Source organism: Colletes latitarsis, chromosome 11, assembly GCF_051014445.1.
Source record: "Colletes latitarsis isolate SP2378_abdomen chromosome 11, iyColLati1, whole genome shotgun sequence".
Lineage (NCBI taxonomy): Eukaryota > Metazoa > Arthropoda > Insecta > Hymenoptera > Colletidae > Colletes > Colletes latitarsis.
This window is the reverse complement of record NC_135144.1, coordinates 9261737-9283328: the sequence shown is the minus strand read 5'-3', so window position 1 is coordinate 9283328 and position 21592 is coordinate 9261737. Positions and strand designations below refer to the sequence as shown.

At 34.7% G+C, this 21592-nt stretch overlaps 1 protein-coding gene across 1 annotated transcript in view; it reads left to right on the top strand.

Moving 5' to 3' along the window:
* Nucleotides 1-21592, top strand: part of Pio (zona pellucida domain-containing protein piopio) — a 149772-nt gene that overhangs the window by 61432 nt on the left and 66748 nt on the right. Inside the window, exon 4 of the mRNA XM_076777205.1 lies at nt 15775-15989. Coding sequence (XP_076633320.1) covers nt 15775-15989 — 215 coding nt within the window. The remainder of the gene's footprint in view (nt 1-15774; nt 15990-21592) is intronic.

Here is a 21592-nt window from a genome sequence, read left to right as displayed (position 1 = left end):
AAAATCATTAATAAAATTTGTCCACCTATACGAATTTTTTTCTCACAAGTGCGTAGGATTTTGGGGGTATGTCTATTTACCAAAAATACTTATAATTGACCCCTGCAACTAAAAATAATTTTTCGAAGACCATTTGAAATTCTTTTTTTTCACCCAAAACTTTTAGCACATACTTGAATTTTTTTCTCGAAATTGCGTAGGATTTCGGGGATATGTGTATTCACCAAAAATGCTTGCAATTGACTTTCGCAACCGAAAATAATTTTTTTAGAATGATTTAAAATTTTTTAATTTCGCCGAAAAAATGTCTGGTCGGTATGAAACTTTAAACGTTAATAAGTTTTTAAGGAAGCCTCAATCAAAAAGTTGGTGTTCTTGATTTTTGTCTTATTTTAGTCTCTAGAATCTCTAATTTAAATTTTTCCCAGGGTTGGCCAAACACCCTGTATATTGTGATTTCAAGAATTTAAAAATTGCTATAAAACTGTTTCCAGAAAAAAGAATAGGACGGTAAAACAATCATAAATTTTGGAATTCCTATTATCTAAAACTTCAAAGTTTGGAAATTAAAAGAATTAGAAACTTCTGTGAATTAACGTTAAATAATTTTGAATTCAAAAATGATATCGGATGAATCATAAATTTTTAAATTTTTAAATTCCCATAAATTTGAAACTTACACATTTTGAAACTCTTATGAATCTGAAATTAAAGAATTCTAAAATTCCTATGAATGCTAAACAGTTTTAGAATATCAAACTTAAACATTGTGTCTAACTTTTCAAATTACAAAATTTAATTTTTAAAACTCTCACGAACAAAAACCTAAAAAATGGTTGACATTTCTAATGATCTAGAATTAAAAAGTTCTCATATACTGCCATTTCAAGAACTTAAGAATTGCTATAAAACTGTTTGCAGAAAAAAGAATAGGACTATTCTTATTCCTATTATCTAAAACTTAAAAGTTTGGAAATTAAAAGAATTAGAAACTTCTGTGAATTAACGTTAAATAATTTTGAATTCAAAAATGATATCGGACGAATCACAAATTTTTAAATTTTTAAATTCCCATAAATTTGGAACTTGTACATTTTGAAACTCTTATGAATCTGAAATTAAAGAATTCTGAAATTCGTATGAATGCTAAACAGTTTTTGAATATCAAACTTAAACATTTTGAAACTCCCATAGATCCGGAATAATAATAACAATAAATTTAAAAATTCTTCTACAATACGATTTTAAGAGTTTAGGAATTCTAATGGATCCATGAACGTAAAATTGTTTCAAAAGAGAAAGAAGTTGGTAAATCGTGCGATAAATCAGCGGACAATGGACGCACGCGTCCATGGCCAGCGTATAATTCCGTTAGCCTGGCAAAAAGTGTTTCCATTGACTTGCTCTTCACATTATAACTGTCATATTGCACGCGATGCGCATCTGTATCCTGCGCGTCGTGATACCGCTAACAACCGGAAGTACTGGCAAAGTTATTCACCGATTAATAACCGAGCTTTACCGATTTAGATGAATTGATACTGAAACGTGTTATGTACTACAATTTTTACGGTAAATTTAATTTGTTATTAAAGTTACAGTGACGAATACGTTACAATGTTTTCATAAATATATTAATTAAAATATGTATGGTCTTGTACATTATTAATATAGTGTAATTATGGAATGAACAAGATTTCATTAGATATTTTCTTTAATAAAGAAAATAGAGAATTTGAAACATTTGAAACACTTTTTCGAGTTTGTAAAAATAACGAATTTATGAATTTAAATGCTAAAATATGGGTAGAATGATCCTATAAGATCCCATTTATTGAAAAACTATTTATATAACAAAAGTTAATTTACACGTGAAATTCAATTAACTTGAATGTCAAAACTTGAACGCATTTGCGATGGTTTGATTCGCTTAAAAATTCTGTATTATATGCTGATGTATTTTTAATCGTCAAATTGGATACTCGTTCAATTAATTTATCCTCAACCACCAGAACTGAATCTGCAGTTTACTCGATTAAATTATTCACACTCCGCTGATAAATGAATGCGATAAAGCACGAATTGTTTTAGCCAGTTAACTTTACGTGTTTATTAACATCTTCCGTAGTAAAAAATAATTAGCTTTTTAACGTAAGGAGCATTCTACTTGGCTTCTTAATCTTAAAACTAGAAAATCTGATTATAATAATTGCATCTACCGATAATACTAGCGAGCAACGTTTTAACTAAAACGTTTTCAAATGTGTCGTCGCACTTATGGAATAAAATATGACTGTATAACTGTAGACTTTGTTATACCGTCTTAACAATTTACAGTATTACATTTTTTATCTTCAACGAAAGAAAATATATTGTGTAGATCTGGGAAGATGATAGCTAGACTGTAGAAGGGCAAGAAAGGTTAGTTTCACCCAATACAATAGTGTTCGTCTAACACTAGATTTAATTTAATTTTGTTGCTATATATATAGAAAACTTGAATATTATTTTTTAATAACATATGTTGGTTTTTAATTTCCTAATGAATTATATTCATATATAAATATGAATTCCTCCCCTCGACTTACCCCCTCATTTCGTATTGTCGAATATGGTATACCTATTTTTACGATTGTGAGTCAATTTGACTCATAAAATGATTTAACAGTTAATTGCTTTACAAATGAAATTTCTGGCTTACATAAAGAATTAGAATTCTAACACCAATTACGCGTAAACATTCATGTTCAATCTTGTAAATTTATTAGTTAGCTGGGGTCAAAAAGTGTCTTATTCATACAGAGCGTTTTTAGTGAAATAAAATAATTTTATAAATTCAATTTTTTGCTACAAAAATTTTGTCCACCAAGGTAATTTCGATATTTATTCGTAAAAGGTATTTCAAATTACTGACGCACGGAAGAATTGTCAAGTTCAAGTGTCATGCAGGAGAAATAGAAATAAGGGTGTTTGTGCTAAATGTAATAAAAAAATCTGCGGAAAATGTATTTTAAAAACAGAATATATATGCAAAAAGTGTTTTGAATAAAGTTTGTTTATAATAAAATTTTATTTTTTTAAAAAAGCTTCATTTTTTATGATTGAGTCAAATTTACTCATTTCAGGTAAAATAAGCAACCAACATCCGGCAATCTAGTGTTAAATGTATTCGAGTTATCTCTACCACTTCTTAGAATCCCTTGTTCGAGTCGAATCTCAGCGTTATCTACGATCTACATCAATAGATCAAGATGGCTTTATTTGCGTATGACATTGCGAACGATAGCTGGTCAATTCCTGGAATAAACATATCCGTTTCCGGTCCCGATCATTGGATGGTATTTTAGGTGGTAGAGTTTTATTTTTTTTACAAAAAAGTACAAGTTTCTTAATTGTCGACATTTTGCATACATATTTATTTATATTTTACGAATGTTCGTAATTTTTTTCAAGTGAAAATAATCAAAATTGCTTGAATTATATGTCATTGAACAAGGTTCCTTTATTCACTTTTTCTTTTGCTCCGTTTTTCCTCGGCTATTTACCAGGTGGAATTCTTTTCATCTATAGAGTGAATTCATGGCGGTGACAGGAAGTCGTGTGGCACAGCCGACGATTGGTTACGTCGCCGAATGTTATGCCGCTCGTGTTCATCGCGGTGCATTAAAATCTCACGCACGGAAACCGCAGAGAGCTGTTGCATAACTGTGCGTTTGGCCGTGCCAGCTTTTCGATCGTTTAATCAATCGAACGATCTTACAATTCAATATTCTGCCTACCAATATTTCCTACACGATGCAAAACATTCGATAAAATGGAAATTCTACATACCGCGATTTTTAACAATTTCTAAATGAACATATTTCCAATCCATAAGTGTTGGCAGAGTTGAGAAAATTTTATTCACGAATAACGAACATCGATTTTCGATTCGTAAACTGACTTCTATGTACATACGTTTCGTTCGTAACTTTGTTTATAAATTACAATCTATTAACAAGGGCATTTTGTATTCAGAATTATCAAATAATTAAACTATTATATCCTATACATATAAACTGTGACCAATTCGGAATATTATCACAATCGAAAGGTGTAAAATAACTAGATTATTATTCAGTAGACCCATTATGACTACTTTAAAGAATATGTTATAAAAAGTATAAAAAAAATTGATGTAAATTTGAGAAATTGTTGGAAATGTTTTTCATTTTCATGTTGGCAAACATGCACGTGTGGAAATATTTCTTTTTCCGATTTTGGTAAACACGCACGTCATCTTTTGTTTGAGTATAACAGTTGAAGAGCAGTACCATGTATGCAACGATTCGTGAATTATTAAACATAACCTGACACTTACTTTATTCTGCAAATATTATCTTATACGATTATTACTTATCTTGTACATTGAATCACTTTAATAACATTCTAATAAAAAAATCAAAGAAGTTTCTTAGCGACTGTATAATGATTTTGCCGAAAAAATATGAAGTTATTGAAAGAAGTGATCACGATTTTTCATAAAATTTAATGGTATGTTTGAAATATTGGTTTAAATTCTAGTAAAAAATTTAATACGAACTTACGGGATGATCTAATAATTTAATAAGTAACATGACGATTTGAAACGCTTTAACCTTCGTATTACCGACAATAGTTATTATTATTATTCGAATAAAAGTTTTCCTGGTCGTTGGTCCGATGTACGATGAGCGTAAGAAAGTTCATAGAACCGAGCAATTAAAGTCGGAGGTTTAATTGCGATGCGACTTGTTGGTGCGGGTACGAAAAGAAGACGCAGGAATCCTCTTCCTTGAGAGCGGTATTCGTAGGTTAAATCGTAGACACGTGCACGGCGCGGCGGTGTAAGTCACGCCGGAAGTCGAGGGTACTTGACCTTAAGGTCCGCTTTCGTGAGCGTACCGTCCGATGGAAACGAATCGCAGCCGTGGCGCAGGATGAACGAAGATAAAAACCGCTCGTCCACGCGTTCTGTGTTTGATTTCCCTTTCTTTTTCCCCCCTCGGCTGTTCCTCATCAATGGCGGAGACGTTTCCTCTTTTCCACCTGAGTCATTCCGTGGTTCCGCGGGGTGAAACAAAGGCGTGTACCGAGCCACGATTTGCAAACGACACGCGACACCGCTCGGTTTCCGGTACGAGACCTCTTTCCTTCCTCGTGATCTATCCTCGACAGCGTAACTGTTGAAAAATATCAGCTACTCTTGCATAGGAACTGAATAAATAAATATGTATAGACAATATTTAAATGTTAAACACAACCACTTTAATTATTCTTTAGGTATTACATAGTTTCATATAAATAAATTGCAGTAATTGCGAACAAACGACTCGACTCGAACAAAAGCACGGGAATCCCCGCACGATCTTCAACCTTATTATAGGTGGCGCCATTTGGCCGCGAGATTATGGATGGCTCAACAGTAACAAGGAGGGAATGGCATCGAGTCGAAATAATCGATTTTTCTAAAGTACAATGTTTCAAAAATAACCACCAGAAACTTTCGAATCGAATTCGTAATGATTCTTAATATAAACTCCAAACGTTGATTGTAATTTTCTGTTCCTCTCGACTGTGTGTAGCGTGAAAGACGATATTTAAAAAAACGATACGAGCTGGAGTATACCAGCAACGATTTTTATAAGACGTTGGTTTTTTTTCACTTGTTCTCACTTGTTGTCCTTTTCTTCGACTGTCAACTACGGGCGACAGTAAAAATAAAGGCGACTCAGAGGCTCAAGGATGTGGCTGGCTATAAATATCTGCTGGTGTCGAATTTCGTCTGCGCTGAACGAAAGATAAACACACCAACCCTGGAGCGATGCTTCTTCGTTTATGTCGAGCCTATAGACGCTGGTATTTGTTGCAATCTAAGTTTCGATGCAAACAGTGGGTTTAAGCTGTCAACAGACCATGCAGGTAGTGCAACTAGCGATGGATCTAAACGAATAACTCGTTTGACGTTTTTTAAATTGTCACTATATTTTCCAACATCATGAAAGCTATATGGACCGTTTATTTTGAAAGTGGTGTAAGTCCTTTTTTTAAAAAAAATGAGATATGATGTGATTTATGCTTAATTTAGTGTAAACTTTTTGTTTATAACTAGTTAGTATTTAATATCTTAAAAAATGCTAATGCTTTGTTCAATTTAAAATTTGCCAGTAAAAGAAATTACGTAAACGTTGATTATGAAAGTGGTGTAAGTCCAATTTCCATACTTATGTTATTGCATATAGTGATACGTGTACTGGGCAAAATTGAAATTTACAAATGACGTTGATGTGGTTGAGGGTTGTCCAGTCTTTGGAAAATAACATTGAGGTAATTGATCATCAATTTTTACTCTCCGGACATTCGTATCTTCCAAACGATGCAGATTTTGGTATCATAGAAATGGCATTACGAAAAAAGAATTTCCTGGACACACCACAGGATTATTATGACGTTATAAACCAATGTAGGCGACATAATAAATTTATTTTACACGAAATGAAACGAGAGAATTTCGTTTCAACAAAAAATCTACGAAACGCAATTAAAAAACAGATAAGAAGAAACACTAATGGAGGAAAAGTAAATTGATTGCAAATATGTTGGATGAGATTCTGCAAAACTGCACCGTATACTATTTCATATAAAACATCAATGGAGGACACAGAATTGAAGACTCTAAATTTATCACCTACATGTCGGGGAAGACCGCTAAAATTTGAAAAAATCGCCCTGGCGCCTTTGTATCACGATACCAAGCCTATTACATACGAAAAATATAAGGATATGCAGCAGCTATTACCTTATATACCTCCTATGCATCATGAATATTTCAAAACACTGCCACATGAAGAGCATAAATAATTAATAATACCAATATCTTGTGTTAAGTTTAACAATATATAAATATAATTAACATTCAAAATAAAAAAATGCTAATCCTATTTTATTTCTTGTTATTATTTATAAACAAAATTGGATTAATATGAGATATATTTTAAGTGATATTTGTTATTTCAAAATTGAAATTAAATGATATTTACAATTGACTAATTATGAAAGTGGTGTAAGTCCATTTGCAGCCTGGAAATTGTACATTATTTTAGTTAAATTCGCCTAAAAGAAATTTATATAATTAAATTACATATTGATAAATTAGTACAAACATTCCCAGATTTCACATAATTAACCTATATTTTTTAATTGTCAGATCTGCTAACATTCAATTTTCTCGAAACAAAAGTAAATGGACTTGCACCACTTTCAAAATAAACGGTCCATATGTAGATTAAATCCATAGCGAAAATAACAATATATCATTTTGACTTCATCGTAATTTCGACAATGCTTGGTCAGTGAAAGTTTAGACACCCTGTATATTGCAGTGTCTCTTCGAAGAATGCTGAAAAGTGTTTTTAAGAATTATGATCGAATCGTAACCGTGCAATTCGCTTGAAAAATAAGTTTTTCGAGGAATCTCTGTACCAGGAAAGAGGCGAAGGTCCGAGCGTGCAGAATCCTTATTTTTCCTGTCATCCTTTATCTCGGATCCGCTACGGGGGAAGCGTTGAAAAACCGAAATGAATCGCGTGGAAGCGTGAAGAAGAAGATGGTCGTCGCGTCAGTCGACGACCTCATAGATTCCATCGTGCTATGGCTGTTTTTTCGGGCCATGTCCGATACTTCCATCGACCCGAACAACGATCGACTAAAACAACCAGCCTCTTGCAAGAGACACGCTTCGATATTCGCGTGCAGCTAATTACCTATCTCCTTTTCGTTCTATCACTTGGCGAAAAACCTTCCTGTCTGTTATTCGGTAAGAAACACCGCCTTGATTGCGCCTGGGAAATGCTTGTCAACTTTAAATGTATCCGCGAATTAACCAATCGCGACCTCACCTCAATTACCACACCGTTGCCTCGTCCATCAAGACCACCTCAACATTTTTCTCCTCCGAGTCTTCTGCTTTGCCAATTACTGTCCGTCTACGAGATCAAGTTTCGCGGGATGACGCCAATGGGAGTATTTCGCCTACTCATTGGTTAATCGTCAGCCAATAAGGACAGTGCGTGTGATCGTTGGCCAAACAACGCGACTTTAAAACGAAGTTGGGTATTAAGCACCAATCAGACTCACATTCCTTTGTCTGTTTTATTTTTAGTATCCGAAAAATTATTTGACTCGTTGTTCTTACAAAATATCCTTTTTTTTTTAATTACAAAAAAGTTGTAACAATAATATTAAATACAAATTAAGCAGTAATTAGCTTGCTGTTGATAAGGATATAAGAATAGGTTGACGATAATTGCATTATTTACTTATAGTATCTGTATTTACTACTTGAGATCATTGAAGTTGATCATTTACTATTAATACTCTGTATGAAGATATCGGTTGCTCTTCTCGACGCAAGAGTAACATTCATTCTTTAATTAAGCATTTTTAGATTTATATTTATCGGATATTTGTTTCTTCTTTCCACTCTTATAATATTATTACTAGAGTTTAATAGTGCAATTTAAGAATACTCTGTGTATTAGGTATTTCCAATTACGTTGCAGCTGCTTCGTGATGTTCTTCGAAAAAAGTTTACTAAATCAATGTTTAAGCAGTTTAATTATAACGAGTTACAAGTTTCATCGATCCGTTAGATGTGCTCAATAATGGGCTGCTTCGAATTTATTATTTCCGCAGGAATTTCACTGTAAAAAAACAGACTGCAACGCAGCCAGAGTTTCACATCTCTGATCTCCAGTTTCAGAATGTTTATATAAGCGATCGTCGCAGTTGGGCGACGGATGTTTAAGTTTAAGAGATAAGAGGTGTCGAATTCGGAAATGAGAAGAGAGCATGTTCTGCTGAAGATAGTCGTATAAAAACCTTTACGAAAGAAGCAGCTCACCGCCTTTAGTTTTTGTTATGGTTGGGTAAGACCACTATTAACACGAATGTATTTATAGACTTATTATTACTTTAATAATACTTTAAGGCTACGTAGGGTAATTTTTAGAAAATAAAAAAAGCCATGTAACATCATCGAGTGCAGCAAACGTTCTAATCGCGCGGGAGAATCCCATTCGGATCGGTCTCATAGGTGGCGACACTGTATTCCTCAACAGTTTTCATCCTTCTATCTGCTATATTCATAAAGGGCCGTGATTCAGAATAAGCCAATCTTGATCAAGGAAGGAATAAATATTGATGATCGAGTCGAGACGACACTGGATCGGTTACGAGGGGGGAGATATTCCAAGCAAGAAATCTCTGGACGAGAAAAAGACACGTAAAAACCGCACGGCGTCAAAATACTTGAAAGCAAATGGCGGTCGTTAAAGTTAATAGAATTTGATTGAACCGACGATCCCTAACGGGGAATCGATTACCATATTTGGAATTTAACGACGACGATTTCCTTTTAATACACCTGTAGCAACCTGATCCTTTTATTGCTCGCCAAATTGGCCTCGACGTGCAATCAAGTTGTTTCTCCATGGGGTAGAAATATTAAGAATCGAACGAACCACGAGTTGATTTCGCTTCAGGCAACAACGGAGAAAAATATCTCGAGGAGTCAAGTTCACGACTCTCTCATCATTGTCTCTACCTTCTCGTCGACGATAATATTAAACCAAAGGTAATCATTGTCGTTTTATACGCTCGCTGGATGTTCTTTAACGCGTTCGTCGCCAGACCAAACCCCCTCAAATTGTTCACGGTAATGAAACTTTGTTTTTAAACAATTTGAAACTAGTCAACTAGACGATTTAAAATTATTTCTTTTTGCTTCTTAGTGAGGTAGCAGTCAATCTGTTAAACCAGTTCATAATTTGTTCTTTTTGCAATCTTATGAACTTCTTACTTCGTGGAGCATTTACTATTTTCATTTTCAGAGAATTATCAAATGATAACGGATATAGACCGTGTTTAAACTTATTTTTATCAAGAAAGTCTCATCTTCCCATATTTAACATTTTCTTGAATGTATTATGAAAAACAAAACATTTTTACTTACGTTTCACTAATAATAAAATTGTAGTATAATAAACTACCGATAGCTTTGCTATATGTTATAATAATAAGTTATGCTATTAAGTTATTGAATAATTTAACGTGGTAAATAGCATATTTTTATGAATATCATTCTAGAATTAATAAGCTGTGATGTGAAGTGTTTCATGCTTCAGTGAACTCTAAGAGGGATAAAAATAAACTGAAGCTTATTTTAAGAATTATTACTCTATCTGTTCTGTTTCCTCCAAGTGGGTCGTGCTGAACTTTTGAGAAACACTGTTCTAAACAACCACGCCGTTAAGTAGACGCAAATTAATTGCACGCGAGGAAGGTGAAACGCTGGTATTCAGTCTTAATTCACAAAACTTGTCTAATAATTAACGTCACTTTGTTTCATAATCGCGGAATTTCAGTAACCCGAGGACAGAACCTAAAATTAGACGCTTCTGATATTTTTATGCCATCGCGTGTGTATACAAAATTTACTCGTTACTCGTAATTGTACATTTGCCACGGAGAACAATGAACATTCTTAGAGTTACAGCTGGACAAACTAGATAATATTCTTGGATTCAATTCCGACATGGGTAATTATCATCTTTTTGTGAGATATGACGATAAGTTTTGAGAATTATTCAATAAAACACTTTTCTTTGAAAATTTAAAACTTCTTTAAATTTAAGACTTCTGTAAAAAAGGTATTCTCATTCTTTTTCTTACAGTCATTTACTTCCAAAGAAAATTGAATTTAAAATAGCTAGAAGGGCGCAAGTTGCCCCACTTGCCCCTGGCTACGCCCTTGCTAATATGTCTAACGAAAAAAGTTATGATAGTTTATTATTTCTTGTGAAAGAAATCCTTATGTAAAGTGTTCCTGGTGTAACTTAAAATCTGAATTTAAGTATATTAACACTTTGAGTCACGTCAACCATAATAAAACAAAAACCAAGAATACCAATTTGTTGATTGAGGCTATAAAATTTGTCCATCTACATGAATTTTTTTCTCGAAAATGCGTAGGATTTCGGGGATATGTCTACTCACCAAAAATAATTGCAATTGACCCCTGAAACCAAAAATAATTTTTCCAGAATGATTTGAAACTTTTCACTTTCCTGTTGATTGACATGGACCTGTCGATTTTTCTTAAAAATTCGTTTTTGATTTTTAATAAATTTGTTCGTCTCTATATGGAAATGTTGTTTAATACTTTTTTGTAGGTATCTATGAGCTTTACTTCCAAACTAAATTTCAATGAAATCCAGTGACAATTCTAGGAGTTATGGTAGTTCGAAAATTAGACCATTTTAATGGGGGTTTTTTCACTTTATGGGGTTAAGGAACAACTTTTCGAACATTCTTGGAAATTATAAATATTCTTCAACAAAATACAAAAATTGCATTTTGAAACATTAAAATCTTCCAATTCATTCAGAAGTTATGATGATTTAGACATACACATTTCAAGGCAACATTTCTAACCTCACATTATATTTTCGGAAAAGAATTTTTTTCTCGAAAATGCGTAGGATTTCGGGGGTATGTCTATTGACCAAAAATGCTTGCAATTGACCCCTGCAACCGAAAATAATTTTTCCAAAACGATTTGAAATTTTTTTTTCGTTGAAAAATTTAGGTACCTACACCACGTCGATTTTTCTTAAAAATTCGTTTTTCATTTTTAGTAATTTTGTTTGACGCTCTACAGAAAAGTTGTCTAATACTTTTTTGTATATACCCATGAGCTCTACTTCAGAAAAAAGTTTCATTGAAATATATTCACAATTGTAGGAGTTATGGCTGTTTGAAAATTGGACCATTTTTATGGGGTTTTTCTCATTTTGCGGGGTCAAAGACCAACTTTTCGAATATTTTTAGAATTTCTACATATTCTTCACAAAAATACGCGTAGTTTGCTTTTTTAAACATTAAAATCGTCCAATCTGTTTAGAAGTTATGACGTTTTAAAGATTCGCATGAAAATTCGGGCAGACATTTCTTAATTTTCGGTAAGGAATTTTTTTCTCGAAACTGAGTAGGATTTCGAGGGTATGTCTGTTGACCAAAAATGCTTGCAATTGACCCCCGGAACCGAAAATAATTTTTCCAGAACGATTTGAAATTTTTGAATTTAATTGTTAATAACTGTTTAACGAAGCCTCCATCAACAAATTGGTATTCTTGATTTTTGTCTTATTTTGGCCTCTAGAATCCTCTATTAAAATCTTTCCCAGGGGTGACCGAACACCCTGTATAATGATGGGCATGCACATCCATTTTGTAACATCCTTCTTTCATTTCATTACACTATATAATAATTTACTGTTCCTTTCGTGTTTTTCTCATACCTTTTTTAATCAAGCTTCCAAAGACTTACGATATCCAGAAAGATTGCTTCGTAGTAGAAATCTGAAACAAGATTTAAATGAAACCTCCAGGGAGGTCCAGTAGTAGAATGGCTTCCTCCTCGATCACCTGGCCTCGATCCATTAGATTTCTTTTTGTGGGGTCATTTAATGGCAATGGTCTACTCGTCGCCGGTAAATGATAAACTGGATTTGCAAAAACGTATAGATGTTGCATATGCGAGGATATTATTTTTAGAACTATAAACTATCGATTCAACGAATAAAAAGAAATTTGATTTCTTTTTCATTTTCATCGTGATGTAACTCCTTAAACGTTTTTTCTTGATGATCCGCAATATAGAGGGCAGATATCTCTAACTCGTAACTCCTTGGTTTTGAAATGACCAGGGAGTAAACAAAAATGTTTGCTAATTTTTCTGTTGTGACGAGAAGGTGTAAAGGTGGTTAGGCGGCTGTTAGAAATAGGCTTCTGATCGTTTTTTAATAAACCGTGAATAAACAGACACGTAATATTGCCTGTTCACTGTCATATAGATTTCTTCAACTCCTTGTAAAGCAAAAAGTTTCTTTAAGTATTTTGTGATTTTCAACGCTCTGCTAGGACAGAGCAAGGAAACTCCAGTTCGTTTGCCTGCAAAACTAATGCTGTAGAACGTTTAATTCTACGTATTGTTCATTGTTGGTGCCCATTTAACACTTTGACTGCCACGTCAATCATATATGGGTGACAGGATTTACCATTATGATGCTGAAAAAATTAATTTTCAAGTTAAGACGTTGAGGGAAATAAATTTGGATAGAATTTGTGAATTTTAACACGGTTATGAAAATAAATACCGAAACAACTTTTAGGTTATGTAACTTATAATGATCAAAATCAAATTTACAAAATATCATACGGATTTGATCTGGCAGTTGAGGGAATTTAATTTAGATAGAATTTGTGAATTTTAACAAGCTTACGAAAATAAGTATCGAAACAAATTTTAGGTTATATAACTTACAATGGTCAAAATCAAATTTGCGAAATATCATATGGTTTTGATCTGGTAGTTGGGGGAATTTAATTTACATAGAATTTGTGAATTTTAACAAGGTTATGAAAATAAGTACAGAAACAACTTTTAGGTTATATAACTTACAATGGTCAAAATCAAATTTACAAAATATCATACGGTTTTGATCTGGCAGTTGAGGGAATTTAATTTAGATAGAATTTGTGAATTTTAACAAGCTTACGAAAATAAGTATCGAAACAAATTTTAGGTTATATAACTTACAATGATCAAAATCAAATTTACAAAATATCATACGGTTTTGATCTGGCAGTTGAGGGAAATAAATTTGGATAGAATTTGTGAATTTTAACAAGATTACGAAAATAAGTATCGAAACAAATTTTAGGTTATGTAACTTGCAATGGTCAAAATTAAATTTGCAAAATATCATACGGTTTTCATCTGGCAGTTGAGGGAAATAAATTTGGATAGAATTTGTGAATTTTAACAAGATTACGAAAATAAGTATCGAAACAAATTTTAGGTTATATAACTTACAATGGTCAAAATCAAATTTGCAAAATATCATACGGTTTTGATCTGGCAGTTGAGGGAATTTAATTTAGATAGAATTTGTGAATTTTAACATGGTTACGAAAATAAGTACAGAAACTAATTTTAGGTTATGTAACTTACAATGATCAAAATTAAAATATTCCTTTTGCAAAATATTATACGATTTTGATCTGGCAGTTAGGGGAATTTAATTTAGATAGAATTTGTGAATTTTAACAAGGTTACGAAAATAAGTACCGAAACAAATTTTAGGTTATGAAATTTACAATGGTCAAAATCAAAATTTCACTTCTGCAAAATATCATACGATTTTGATCTGACAGTGAACGTGTTAATATTGTAAAACGTGTGTTAAAATTAATTTTCAGTTATGTCACAAAATAACGGAACACTGAATAGATTATTTAACTTCCAAACGGAACAATGTTGAATGCTTCTTTTTTTAGTAGTGTAATCGATACGATGTAGTTATACCGATGAGCATTCAAACACGCCACGCAAGAGGTATTCTATCCTTTTCTGAAAATAATTACACAGTTAGGCTTCAGAGCTCGAAAATAAAAGTCTACCGATACGGATGCTAAACATTACATAATGAAAATCATCGAACAGAGATCGTTGTCTTCTGGCTACGAAGAGTATCCTATTTCAGGTCGTAAAGGTAATCGCTTGCTGTTATTTTCAGCCCGAATACGAGTTGAAAATTCTTATGAACCAGAGGTTATTAAACTCGAAGTTAGCGGCTCGAAACGTGGCTCGCATCACAATAAATTACCGTACAACGCTTGCGGAATTAAAGATTGTTGCTCAATATGAACCGTTTCTAATCGGATGTCGTTAAAACAAAAGAATTGTTTGCAATTAATCGACGATAAGTACCGTTATGCCATTCATGCTCGTGAATGATGTTGACCGATTGTGAGTCGAACCTCGTCACGACAGTAGAAAATGTAACTTTATCGATGTATAAATCAATAAGTCATACAAAATTAATGAAATCTGAATTTTTAATAAACGTAGAAAAGATTGGGTCATTTTGTTTTAGAGAGCAGATTAAGGCACTGCAGGAGAATTAACAGAACCATACAAATCTAATTCGACACAATTCATAAAACACATATTTGTAGAAATCAAGGAAAAGTAGACATTTTTTTATTACTAGCTATTTGTCTTACTCGTTGAACTAACATCGCGTTCCTACTTGCCTAGTGTTAACGATTCTTTTTATCTTTTGGGTATGTAAGATCTCCGATCCCAAAAATTAATTTGTAGACCTACTACGTAACTTGTTGCCTAATTAAAAACTAAATACAGAAAGGTTAAGGGGGTCTTCTAGTGTGAACCTTTAAAAAAATCGATTTTTGTTTCGCATTTTTTTAAAGAATATAATTTTAACTTTTTTGTCGTCAAAAAAATGTTAAGATGCCACCGAAATATGTATAAATAAATTTTGTAAATTTGACTGCAAAAGGTGTTATAGTTTATTCACAAAAAATTCCCCAAAATAGCCAAAATCTCTTCACACTAGAAGGCCCTGAACATCTTACCTAAGTGTTGAGTACAGTAAGCATCGCCAGGCGGCGCTGCAAACGAACATGTCGTGCGTCGACGCAGCGATGGGCAGTTCGTCGGACTGCGAGCCACGCGATTATTCGGTACTGTAAGAGGTTATAGAATAAATGTATCTGTGTTGCTAACAATCGTGCTAGTCCCTAGTTCTGTACTTTCCTATATCGCGACGAACTTAACACTAAGTTAGATATAAAATGTTATTAAGTGCATATTTTCTTGTAAATTTTCAGCTACCGCGGCGATAGCGAGCACCGTGCAAATCGAATGTGCGAGCGAGTCAATAATCGTTTACATCTCGACTGAGGGCAACATCGATTTCCACGGTCTGGTGTATCCACGGGGATTGTCGAAGAACAGTTCTTGCCTACAGGAGTACAGGAGCCAACCCACCCCTATAACCTACAACCTGCCCCTCAGGTCTTGCAATACTATGCCCACCGAGCTGGTAAGTTTTTAAACAACTCAAAAGTCCACTCTTCTTGCGGATCGTGACAACGAGCAACTCGTAATCTCATGGAAACGAACCACGATAATCATAGACAGATCGACCGCATTATAACTTATTACCCTGATCGATGAGATGAAATTACCACCTAGTTTGCGTGTTTCGTGCTGGTCGGCCTGGTACACTGTTCCCTTCAATATGGATTATCCGAGCTATTAGCTTCTTACTTCGTTGCTCAATATCTGGACGCACGTCAAAGGCGATAATTGCGATAGCTAGTTATAGGAACGAAGTTAACTCTCAAGTGTTAGCCAGGCTAATGATGGTCGATCAACCGTTCGACCTTCCATCAGAGAATTCAGACTTTTATGAACCTGAATAAAAGAGGCTATCGTAACGTGTCTCATTTTGAAAAACTGTGAATTAAAATAAACCGAAGAATGTTTAGTCTGGGTTAGTCTGCTGAATTGCTATATCGTTTCCAGTGGACAAAATTATATTAGATTTTTTCATTATTAATAGAGCTTCCATTTGATGAACTTTCCATGTGTCGTAGTTCTTTTGTGTGAAAACTTCGATCTTCGCGACTGCTAATGAGCTCATGGTTGGTACGCGTGGTTAACCTCACTTTTACTCGTCGCTATTCGCTGATGTGCGTCATAACTTTTTCACGAAACGATTCACTCTTGAGTCCGAGTCTGGGCCCATAACCTGTTAGAAGTTGAAACAGATGGTTAATTAAACTCGTGAATCGAACAGGCCGACATACGCTTGATATGCTGTAGAAAACAGACAACAAAAACGCGAAGTGAAAAAATCAAGTTATCACCACGAGACGACAGTGGCGCCAACAGTTTCTTACTGCTAGTAATTTCTGTTAGAGGTTATTTTTCTTATTCAATTTATGTTGTAGCTTTTTGTTTCAAGAGTATACACAATTTTCTTCGTACTAACACATTTAAAATTATAGGAGTTCTCAAGTCCTTGTTCAGTATCAGGGTATTAGCCACTTCATTGAAAGAAATTCTTAGTTATAAATAAAAATATACTAATTGTTGGAAATGTTTTTCATTCCCATGTTGGCAAACATGCACGTGTAGGAAATATTTCTTTTTCCCTCGTTGGCAAACGTGCACACCACCTTTTGTTTCAGTATAACAGTTGAATAGCGTTCAGTACCATGTATGCAAAGATTCGTGCTATATCTATTAAACATAACCTACAAAGTATGTGTGTCGTTTTATCGTCTAATACTATAACCTCTGCTACACGAATATAGAATTTTGCAAGTACATAAAGTGTACGAAATATGCTATCTAAACCTATTCAAAGTTCAATTATACATTTATTCATCAATTTTTATTTGATTACCTACAAAGTAATATTCTATTTCTCACAATATACAGGGTGTTCGGCCAACCCTGGGAAAAATTTTAATGGGGGTTTCTAGAGGCCAAAACAAGACGAAAATCACGAATACCAATTTGTTGATTGAGGCTTCGTTAAAAAGTTATTAACAATTAAATTCAAAAATTTCAAATCGTTCTGGAAAAATTATTTTCGGTTGCGGAGGCCAATTACAATCATTTTTGGTGAATAAACATACCCCCGAAAACCTACCCACTTTCTAGAAAAAAATTAGAGAAGGTGTGAAATTTTTTGACGGGAAAAAAAAATTTCAAATCGTTTTGGAAAAATTATTTTCGGTTGCGGGGGTCAATTACAATCATTTTTGGTGAATAGATATACCCCCGAAATCCTACGCACTTTCGAGAAAAAAATTACTTACCGAAAATCTAATAAGATGCCTAAATTTTTCGACGAAAAAAAAAAAATTTCAAATTGTTCTGGAAAAATTATTTTCAGTTGTGGGGGTCAATTACAATCATTTTTGGTCATTACACATACCCCCGAAATCCTACGTACTTTCGAGAAAAAAATTCGAGAAGGTGTAAAATTTGTCAACGGAAAAAAAATATTTCAAATCGTTTTGGAAAAATTATTTTCGGTTGTGGGGGCCAATTACAATCATTTTTGGCGAATAGACATACCCCCGAAATCTTGCGGATTTTCGAGAAAAAAATTCAGTATGGGCGGAAATTTAAACGTTAATAACTTTTTAACGAAGCCTCCATCAACAAATTAGTATTCTTGATTTTCGTCTTATTTTGACCTCTAGAATCTCCTATTAAAATTTTTCCCAGGGGTGGCCGAACACCCTGTATTTATGTCAACTCTTTTGTCATGCTTCTTAAAATGGTTTGAAGCATGGAAAGAATGTTGACACTTTATCGTAAGCAATGATGATTATTTTGATAGAAATTGATGAATAAATTAATAGTTTGCTTTATTTCACTTGTCCTGGTACAGCAATGATTTCTAACACGAACATCACTTTAGGATTGGCGTGTCCATCTTTCGTACAGCACGAAATGGAGAAATTCGACACCAACAGAATTTATACACATTGAACCCCCAAATCGTCTTTAGAGCGAATAAAAAAGAAACATCGTGTTTCAGAGAAACCGTCACTTGCTATCCAGCTCGTATCGTTTGTAAATGTCGTCCTTCACGCTTCACTGGCTCGAAGGGGATCCCCCCAGTTGGCAGGGCTTGAAATATTCAAGAAACACAGTGGGAACCTAATAAATGAAATTCTCAGTAAAGTCTCGAGACTGCAAATCGAAAGAAAATTCTCAAACGTCAAACATGTAATCAAAATTGCGAATAAAGCAACTTCTTGGGCCCTAAGCCCCACTAGTGCGATAGTAAATATGTTTACTTACATTAGATTTCCAATTGTCGTTTTCGCTTTTAAAGTCTACGATCTAGATACGCAACAATTTTTTAAAGTTACGTCACGTTACATATCCGAATGTATTGTAACGCTAGGTTTACGGCCACTCGTTGCGCATATTTTTATTATAATTCACTACGTTGACAGTTGCATTGAAATGCAGTTTTTCTTTTAATTAGAGGATACATCCATATCACTACATCAATTCAATTCAAAATAAATTGCTAACAAATAATATTTATGAGTCCTATAACGTTAAGTTTAGAATCTGAATGCGTCAAATTGACGTGTACCGTAAGCCTAGTGTTAACGTCAGCTACGTTGAAAACTCAGAAAAATAACCTTGAAAAAAAGATTTCGTTGCATCGTATTGGTTTCTTGATACCATTCCAATTTGATGTATGCGATTGGAGATATTTATTTAAGTTAGTATATGTTTGACAAAATAGATTTGAGCGACAGTCATCGTGTCGTTTTACTCTGGCAGCTGTAAACAGGTATCTTTTGTTCGCGCGCTGCTTAGCGGTGGATGCGACCTTAAACGAGCGAAAAAAAAGGACAAACATCTTAGGAACGCGTGGTCTGTGACATCATGCGGTGTTACACAACAGAGCCGCGAAAGAAGCGGTGTGTAAGCGGCGCGGTGCGGCATTGAAGCACAAGGAAGCTCGATCGACGATCACGATCGCTCATGCGACTCGACGAGTACACACGTACCGTACACCAGGTGAAAAAAACTCGCGGAGGCGTGAATGCACGCGCTGGTACACGCCAACGAGAGACGAAGAGAGCAACGAAACAACTCGAGAAGACGAGGCAGATGGGAGGCGAACAACACGAGGAAAAAGAAGGGAAGAAAGGAAGAAAGGAAGAAGGGAAATACGGCGGTGGAGGAGGGCAGGTTCGTGTAACGAGGGAATCGTGTGTCGAGGCGAGAGATCGCTTCCTCGCCATACCATAACTGGACCGTTATGTGACCGGACTTACGGCCTTCTTCTTACGAGCGTTACGCGAGAGATATGTAGTATGCCAGCAGCACCAACAGCTAATGCTGCTACGCCTTATGTCACCGATAGATACACACTGGCCATGCAAACGTTTGCTCGTGTTCGTAACGGACCGTTGCGCTGGTTCCTTCCATTTACCGATAATGAACTGCCGGATCACGATTCCGACCACAACCACTGATACCAAACGCTTGATGCATCTGCTTCCTCGCATTTCGATCCGCTTTTTCCCCTCCGTTGATCGACAACCCTTTCCTGTTGCTCGATAGGAATCGATCTGTAGCGGTCAGTCCTTGAAAAAGATCAGAGCTACGTTGTTCGTTTAAATATTCGATTCCATCTGCATTTTCAGACTTTATAGCTTTTAGATTCTTTATTGGCTTTGGCGTATCCCTTTTCTCTTCCTAACCTTTCAGTTATTCTTATATTCTGAGTGTATCCTAGTCTCTGAGAGCTACTAAGTCATTTGAATTTGATTGTTTTAATATTCTACGTAAGAAAACATCTGGTGTTTTATTTAGATTTATCTTCTACCGTGTGTTCTAGTCTAGATGTCTAGTAAGAGCTACTAAATAATTTGCATTCGATTGTTTGAATATTCTGGGTGGAAGAATACTTGGAATTTGAGTTGAACTAGCAGAGTGTTGGTTTGGAAATTATCTTCTAACTCTAAGATAAGGGGGTAGTCTAGTCTAAACATCAATTTTTTACGTGTTCCTTGGAATTAAAAAAGAAAACAACTCTGATACCATCGTATCGCATTTCGTTGCATGTTATTTTGAAGATTCGAAAATGGAATTGTTTCAGTAGAGCCCCTTGTGTTGAACTAGAAATAGAAGAAAAGAATCAGTCGATTTAAAACATGATGGATAATTGGGCAACCCTGGGAGAAATTTTAATGTAAGATTCTAGAGGCCAAAATAAGACGAAAATCAAGAATACCAATTTGTTGATTGAGCCTTCGTTAAAAAGTTATTAACGTTTAAAGTTCCGCCTGTAGAACGGTAATCTGCGAACAGCTGCGTGCGCGCTATAGTGGAACTTTAAACGTTAATAACTGTTTAATAAAGCCTCCATCAACAAACTGGTATTCTTCATTTTCATCTTATTTTGGCCTCTAGAATCTCCCATTAAAATTTTTCCCAGGGCCGGCCGAATACCCTGTATAAGAAACCCGAAGATAGTTAAAAGCTGATTAAAATATCGATGATGGACTCGAGACATTTCTCTTGTCAGTGTTTTTCTTCGAGCCGAACTAGACAACCAGGAAAACAGTTCCGGGACACATGTCCTGTTCCCCAAGCACGTACACCTAATCGAGGAGGAAAAGATCAACTCGAGCGAGCTAATAGCGATACGTCTGCTGGCACGAGGGTCTACATAATTTAAGGGCTGGGATGCCGAGGGGAACAATTTGTCCCGGAGGAACGACGCGGCACGATGAGCCAAGACAAGGTTGAAGAAGGTGAGCAGAGTCTTTGACCTCCGGGAATCGCTGATTCCTCAAGATCGTAGTGGGCGTTAGGGGAACCGTGGGCAGTTTTAACATCCTGGACGCTGGCTGGCGATCTTCTTGCGCGTTTCTGTGAATCGTAAATTAAACAGCCGCATAAGGTGTCGGTACTCTTTTTAAACTGCTACTTCGTTCCAAGCCAAAAAAATACGCATGGTAACTACGATATACATATACAGTTGGTGCATACCAAATATTGTTTTTCCAATGTTTTTATTAGCTAAAGTCCATTAAATCAATAATATTTTAATATAATAATAAAAAGACATACATAAATATATTTTAA